At 31.5% G+C, this 8,162-nt stretch overlaps 1 protein-coding gene across 1 annotated transcript; it reads left to right on the top strand.

Annotated features, from left to right (window-relative positions):
• The first annotated feature begins 292 nt into the window (after positions 1 to 292).
• On the top strand, positions 293 to 6,335 carry LOC136976199 (glutamate receptor ionotropic, kainate glr-3-like). The gene is made up of 7 exons (XM_067271425.1): positions 293 to 314; positions 395 to 534; positions 769 to 927; positions 996 to 1,143; positions 1,214 to 1,446; positions 5,751 to 6,004; positions 6,089 to 6,335. Exons 1-7 carry the CDS (start codon positions 293 to 295, stop codon positions 6,333 to 6,335), a joined length of 1,203 nt encoding a protein of 400 aa, XP_067127526.1.
• Positions 6,336 to 8,162: the final 1,827 nt, after the last annotated feature.

Below are 8,162 nucleotides of genomic sequence, written 5' to 3'. Positions count from 1 at the left end.
TCAGGTATGAAACCAAACAGGGAAAAATTCTCCAAGGCGTCGACGTCACGACTCTAGGGAAAAAATTTTTCCCCACCGCGGTCGCCAGGATGGGGAAAAAATCCAGCCGCCGCCATTTTGTGACCTAGGGTAACATTAACCCAATTATCATAAGTAATTTTAAAACTTCAATTTTCTTTAGTATAATACATCAAAAAATATATATATAATAAATTAACAAACGAAAATTTATTAAAGGTTTAAATGTTAAAACGACTTCCAGACAACTCGGTATATTTGAATCTTTCGTGTAATGCAGAAAAACAATTATAATGGTTGGCAATACATTATTCACCATTTTTCAAATATGATGATTGTAAAAGATATTAACATATTAACATATATTTAATATTAGTACAGACCATACTGAATAAACAAAGTATTTCTAATGTATTTATTTCTAGTTATGAAGTAGCCAAGCCGATACAAGATAAGGTTATAGGAAGAAACGAACTTGGTGAATATACCGGATGTTTTGGACAAGTTGTTAAATCGGTAAATAAACTGAAAAATAAGTTACGTTATATCGTTAAATTATTTAATCAGCTCTACAATTTAAATTTTGTAGTACAATGGGTATAACTCTGTATATAATTATACTTGTAAGAATATATTTAAAAACACTAAGAAGCATAAAATTATTATGTTACTTCTGATGAATATGAAATTTTTCAAAATAATTTACTTTTAAATCAATTTTTAAATCTTCGGCGCACATTTTCTTTATAGGAAGCGGATATCCTTTTCAAGCGTATCTTTCTTACTTACGATCGAATTCAGGTATCCGATTTTTCTACAGCTGTGTCCACGCACCCAAACACTTTTCTCTTATTGGTTCCAAAAATGAAATTTAGTTGGAATGCCCTCTTCCGACCGTTTTCCTTTCAGGTAAATAAATATTTGTAAAATTAATCCAAAATTTAACAATAAAATGAATCCGAAATTTTATCTTAAAGGTTTGGCTGTTAATCTTTGCATCTTTTATCACTTCTGGATTTGCATTGTATTTTATGATCCGCGCTTATTACAAAATAATCGGAAAAGCCTTTGGATTATCGTTCAGAAAAATATTTTGGTTTCTGTTTTCCACGTTGAGTAATCAAGGTAAGTTTACTTATTTAAGATATTAAATAATTGACATTGAGAGATAATTCCTTGTCGTTATGCATTGCAGAAAGTAATATTTTAAGCCAAGTTAATCACTATTCACTTCGATTAACGATTGGAAGTTGGTTATTAGCAGTTTTGGTATTATTATCCAGCTATAGCGGATGTTTGGTGTCCTTCCTTACTGCTTCTGAAGAACAGTCAATACCGAAAACTTTTCACCAACTGGCATCTGCCGTGAAAAACGGAGATTACGAATGTGGGATATATGCAAATGTTGCTGTTAGAACCTTTTTAATGGTAAGAGCGATTTTGCGAAACTAAGTTTTCAACGTGAACGTCAGACATTCACGTTTTCGCATTGAAAACGTCGGCCGCAACTACTCTAATAATATTAATTATATTGTTAGTCAATTAAATTCGCCTATAATGTTTTTAAGTGTAGATTGTTTTGGGTATTTTAAAAAAACCTTACGAAGCCGTTAAATCAAAATATTTCTGTTTATCTCCGAACGTTTAATCAAATCTTAAAATACTACACATGTCCATATACTCTATATGCTAGTTATTTTATCTGTTACGTGACATATTAAGTCTTATAGAAAAATGTTTCCCAAATTATTTTCTACACGTTAAAATATGGTAGACAGTCATTGAAAATACTTTTAACATCAATTTTTTCACAAATATTGAAATCTCAATAAGTAATTCCGAGTTATCTATATTATATCTTATTAATATGTTGAAAATTTCTGGGATTCTTAATAAACGCTCGATTTATAAAATAATAGAAAAATGACTTAATATATAAAATTTTCCAAATATTTTATATACAAAAGCGAACACACAATATATATATATATATTTGTATTCCTAGGTAATTTCTCTTATTACACATGCTAGAATACAACAGTTTAGACTATTTAGAAAAGGGGAGAATTGCAGTGCATAAAGATAGCGTTCTACTTGTTCTGAAGATATTCATAAAGTTTTCATGTGCTCTTCAAATTTATGCAAAATTTGCAGTATTCCATTTTATATCAGTATATATTGCTTAATATCTTTACTGATATATACCTGTATAAACTACACAACGTTTGCTTTGAGAATTACTAGGGGTGAGCGTGACTAGTTATGACAGTTTTTACTATTAACTATATAATGTGTATACTACATGCACTTCTAAAATAAAATCGTATGGATTGTATACACTGTTGTTTTCCACATTATATAAGCATAAAACTTTTAAGCACGCTTTAAATAGTTTGGAGTAATTTATTATTTTTCACAAGTGTACGACTTGTCACAATATGCCCCATGATTGGGCATATTGCGACAAGTCGTATGGGACAAGTAGTGAGAAAAATGAAAAAGGCTTGCAAAGTCCAAACAATAACAAGGAGGAGGCTTTTACTTAAAACTTGTAGTCATATAAAAGAACCCAAGAATATAACAACCTATTGTAAATTTATTTGGAATGTTTTTCCTATTATAATGTATATACAATGCCACCATAATACTGCAGTTAAAAAATAAAAATATTCTAATAATAAACTGAAAATATGGTAAAGTATAAAAATACGAATAAAAAAGTTAACTTTAACTGGGTAAGATCTATAAATCCAAAATGTTTAGGTTGGGCTAGTTGTTAGCATATTTGGCTGCAACGTAACTGTGAAATCTGGAAGTTAAAAACCTATTAATTTCTGAATTTGTTCACTCCAGTTATAAACAACTTAATCAACAACATTCCATACCCGGGAAATTATTGACCCTCGAATGGCAACGATTGTCCCCTAACTATCAACAAACCGTTATTCCTTCGGAGCAGGTAGATCATCTTGCACGATGGTTTATAGTTAGCGTCCGAACTAGTCGTTTATTTAATATCCCGGGAACACCTATGGCCCTAATAGCGATTCGTTTTCGATCACGTGACAGGTTTTCCCATCAAAAACTTATAAAAGACGCTTCCTTCCCCCCCTAAGGGGCTCTCCGATCGTCTTTCGAGTACGAGTACTGTACAGTACACTGCGGCATCCTCCGGACCCACAAAAGCTTCTACGACTCCATTCGCCGGACTCCGTCTATTACGGAATTTATAGAGGTTTTCTAAAGTTCTAAAGAATTCTACAGTTTTGAGTGCCCGTCTACGACAGTCTACAACTTTTTTTCCGGATTCCGTCTATTACGGACTTGTTAAGAGGTATGAAAAATAATTGTAAACTCTCTCTCTCCGGCCCCTTTTTGTATACGAGGGTAGAAGTGTACTTTAGTTCGTTTAGCTTTTATTAAATCTTGTTTTTGTTATAAAATGGTGTCTTTCTTGACTGTCGGCTTCGCCTTATCGTCGACCCCATCCTTCCTCCTCCTCCACTCGCGTAACGCGTAACGCGCCGTCGACGTAACCGCCATCCTGGACACGTGAGTCACCGGAAAAAGAGGTACGACAACTCTTACCTCCCCGGGATCTCACACATTGGTGACAATCGAGAGGGGTTCGACTTATTCGGCACCCCCCCCCGATTTCACATAACCATCTTTACTTTTCTCGTGTGTTTTAGATTGACAATGAATACAAACATGATAAGAATCATTGTTGATACAGTTTATGTGAATTTAACAGCATCAGGATAGGAGACGTTAGTGACACATCAAAGTACAGACATTCTATAGACATTGAAGAGTCTTGTAAAATACACCTTCTTTACTATTCCTTACTCACTCTTACGTAGTGTTATAAGACTGCTTTTGCTCTCTCCGTTTACCCGTTGTAATTATGCACCATTTCTGCAGAAGAAATTGGATATTAAACGCAGATTAACAGAGTTCGTATAACAGAAAAATAATTTTTTCCTTCGTTGTGTGTCACAACTAGCTCCATCTGCCGTTTTCTAAAATTCTGTCTCTGTAACTACGACAAATTCGTATTGCCATCACAGCATTCTGTACACTAATGTCCAAAGGACTGTTGCCCATAGATATAAAATTACTATAAACTTACCTCATCGTATGCTTGAACAAATCCTACTTAAAGCATCAACCATATTTTACTGTTAAACACTAAAAGCATATTAATTAGTATAATTTCAATGCTGGGCAATATTTTCTGTCAAACTTCACACGCAATTTTAAGCGACATACATAGAATATTGCAATGATGGAGTTTCGTATTACCAACTTCAAGAAAACAGTGATAAGCTTGTCAGTACTTGCCTGTCACAACTAGCTCCGCTCTCCCGTATACGAAATGAAATTACTTTCTAAATGCGAAGGGATTTTCTACCATAAAAAAAGTCATCAGAAAATTTTTGAAATATTTCTGGAATGATATTAACTTGCTACTGTTGTAAGAAAATACGACGAGAATCAGAAATAAATATTTGAAAAGTATTAAATGTGAAAGAAACGTAAACGTTAACTGTTAAAACGGTAAATATCAGACAGGTCGAAATTAAACATAAAACATATATTATATTGAATTGTACTTAGAGTTTTAATCATTTCTTATCTTTCAGATATGTCATAATAAAACTTTTTATGAAATTTTCTTCTGATGATTTGCTGAATGATGTTATAGTTCAAAACTTTTTATTTATTCTTATTTTATTAATTTTTTTTCTATCAGATTCCATTCATTTCTTCCGATATTTTACTAACAATGCTAATAAAATATATAATGGCTTATAGATTAATTCTTCCCTTTTCAACTAGTCTTACAGCGTTCAAGTGTCTACATTTATTGCGTGCTTCTTAATTCACAATCTTTTTGCATTAATCTGATTCTAACTTATAAAAAAGAAATTATGGTTTTTAATGTTTTTCCCTAAATAATTTTACATAATAAAAAACCAATTCGCTAATAATTACATTAGCTGAAAATTTGAAAATTTCACTTTTATAAAGTTCAACTAGGGAATTTATACATTTTTTTGGTTTATTTAAGTAGTAAATTATTCACACACAATTTATTTTTATGGAAAAAAGCACAGCTGTATTTGTAAAAATTCTGATAATTACAGTTTTAGAAAAAATAATACTGTAATTAAGCGTTCAATCATTATATCAATACTCCAAATAATACTTAGAATAACATTAGATTTCTACGCATCTGATCCGAAATGTTTATATAATCCATTTAAATATATATTAGTGTTAACTCTATAATCGTTTTACATCAAATATATTACTTCATACAGAAAAAACATATTCAATGGTTTGACCACATACAATTTATTATTCACATGTTTCTACGTGTGCATTTCAGGCCGACGTAAATTCTCAACTTTTAGTCAGTGCCGTATATACGTTCATATAAAAACAACCATAGGTGAAAGTCCATTCCAGGTACAACTACGTATCCAGTGTTTATAATTTTAAATACGTCTTAATAATATGGGGATTGGGTAAAAAATTTAGGAATAAATTGTACGTAGTTGCTTCATTGGATATTTGTTTTCAGTATGAAATACTATACCGGAAATGAAAGGATTACAGAGTTAAAAGTAATAAGACCAGCTACCCTATAACTAAGGAAATTTAAATAACTTATATATTTTTTTGACATTTATAAATCTGCAGAGTTGACATATCGTATTTTGTAGGAATCGAAAACAGAAGATGGGTCGATATTAAAAGAGCACCTTACATTTAATAATAATTATTTCACTGAAATGGATGTTGTCGTCAGACATTTACAGAACCGGAGACTTGCTATTATATCAACGAAGTCTAAACTGAAAAAATTAAAACAACAGCTACGCGGAAATGTTTTTATTTCTGACGATACACTTCTAATATTTAGTTCAGCGTTTGCGATGAACAAAGAATTTAGTTACAAGAGGGAACTAAACACAATGTAAGATTTGTTTGTAATTTTAATATTTATTTTACAAATGATATTCTTAATCCTTAAAATATTTTTCCATTTAATTTTTTCAAGAATATCGAATTGGATTTCAACTGGTGTTACTGACAAAATTTATGGACTTAAAAATGACGCTGACGAGGAAATTCCAGTTCAAGCAATACATCCCTTAAAATTAGAAGAACTCGGCGGCGCTTTCATTTTACTGCTTATTGGATATGCATTATCGTTTTCTTCGTTAATTTCAGAATTGCTGATTGCAAAGTTAACAAAAAAAGTATTACTGAGAGGATTTCTTGCTGAAAATACATTTTCCAATTAGAAACTATTTCATCGTTCTTCACAGTGCACTTTCAATGAAGATCAGAAAACATCACTTCAATTTAAACACCACCATGTCTATCTTAAATGTAACTAAAATTCTGAAAATTAAGTAAACTGCTTTAATAAAAAGTAAAACAACATTACGGATGGATACTAGTCCAATCTTCACTGCTTGCCATGTCCAATCACTAAGAACAACTATTTCCATTGCAGAGACAACCTTTCTTTAGAGGCTCTGCTTCTGCACAAATATGTAAAACAGTCTAAAATGTCCCTTTTTAAAAAAAATATTATATTTTTAATTGTGTTGGGATTATCACTTGTGGACATTTTAAACTGTTTTACATATTTGTGCAGAGGCATAGCCTCTAAAGAAAGGTTGTCTCTGCAATGAAAATAGTTGTTCCTGGTGATTGGACATGGCAAGCAGTGAAGATTGGACTAGTATCCATCTGTAATGTTCTTTTACTTTTTATTAAATTGTAATTCTGCCAGCCCTTTTTACAAATAAATAAACTGCTGTTTGTTAACTACTGTAATATAATTCGTCCGATTTGTCCGGTCTCAGCACTTACCCTTCCTTGAGGAGTATGCTCTCTCTAATCTCAGTGGGTCTTCTAAGTGTCTGAGACTTCCGTGTTACCAGTCTCGAGCCCTTTTCTCTTCTCTCTCGTTCGATCCGCGATGTAAGAATTTTTTGGACGGAAACTTTCGATCAATTACAAATTTTCCTTTCACGAACAACTTTCACCCAGGTCAGCTTTGATCGGATGAGAGTGAAGCCTTCATTTGCGTTTGCCGATCATCCGACCAACTTGTTTACTGCCAGGAGCAAGTGGTCACCCTTGCTCCGGGCAGTAAAGTGATCTGGTCCACACCCGATGCAACAAACAGGAGAGACACTCGTTAAAATACACACGAAAATATATAAATAGCTCATAAAACGTATATACAAGTAAAGCAATAATATTAAAAACAAAATTACGAAATAATTAAGAAAGTAAGTAATGACTTAACAAGTATTTATATGAATTACGAAATGAATGCATTTTTTGGATCTATTAATGCCACATTGTTATCCACTTGTCCGTATACTTCTATATTCTTAGAGATCGTAGAAATTAAAAAATTATTATTTTAATAGACTTAAATTAAAGTGGTAGACATTTAAGATGTGTCATTTTTAAACTGTAATTAAATAAATATAACATACTGTGAAAATATTTAAAAAATAAAACAATCGGAAACTTAAAAAAGGAAAATATATTAGTTTTTAAACCTCGTGGTAAGTTAGCTCATCCTGTATTATATTATGATGGTCTATTATAATAACGATGATTACAACACACTTCACATAAAATGTAAAATTTATAATTTTTATAATATCGTAATCGAAATATTATATATAGAGTAAGACATTTTGATATACAACAAACATAAATTCGGAGCGATCGTATAATCAGTTTTTTACAATCAATACGTACTGTACGTACTTATTGTAACTTAAATCGAAAGATGAAATTGAGGATCTAAATTTCCTAGTTGAATTAATGTTATAAATAAATCATTTTTATTACAGTTATTATTTTATTCGTGAAAAAACCGTTAATTAATATATTTAGAAATGAAATGCAATTTTAACTGTTTACGAAGTAACGTATATTTAATTTAATATTCTGCTTTTATACGAAAGCTGTTCGGAATGTTCGCGGCCTTGCCTATATGCGGCGCTGCGATCAATTTAATTTTTGGCGGGAATAATTTAGCCATCTTTGCTAAAGATACGATACTAATTTCCGCTTGATTTGTCGTAAAGTTTTGCCAC

This window comes from Centruroides vittatus, unplaced genomic scaffold (genome assembly GCF_030686945.1).
Source record: "Centruroides vittatus isolate TY-2023 unplaced genomic scaffold, ASM3068694v2 contig_397, whole genome shotgun sequence".
NCBI classification, from domain to species: Eukaryota; Metazoa; Arthropoda; class Arachnida; order Scorpiones; family Buthidae; genus Centruroides; species Centruroides vittatus.
Note: the sequence above shows the minus strand (reverse complement) of the source record. Positions and strands in the feature narration are given on the sequence as shown.

Bases quoted from the DNA above. Each gene is read 5' to 3' on its own strand.
- LOC136976199 (XM_067271425.1), top strand. From the start codon at position 293: ATGCAGAAAAACAATTATAATG. The intron at 1,144-1,213 runs GTAAGTTTACTT...TATGCATTGCAG, and splicing joins TTCCACGTTGAGTAATCAAG to AAAGTAATATTTTAAGCCAA. The intron at 6,005-6,088 runs GTAAGATTTGTT...AATTTTTTCAAG, and splicing joins AAGAGGGAACTAAACACAAT to AATATCGAATTGGATTTCAA.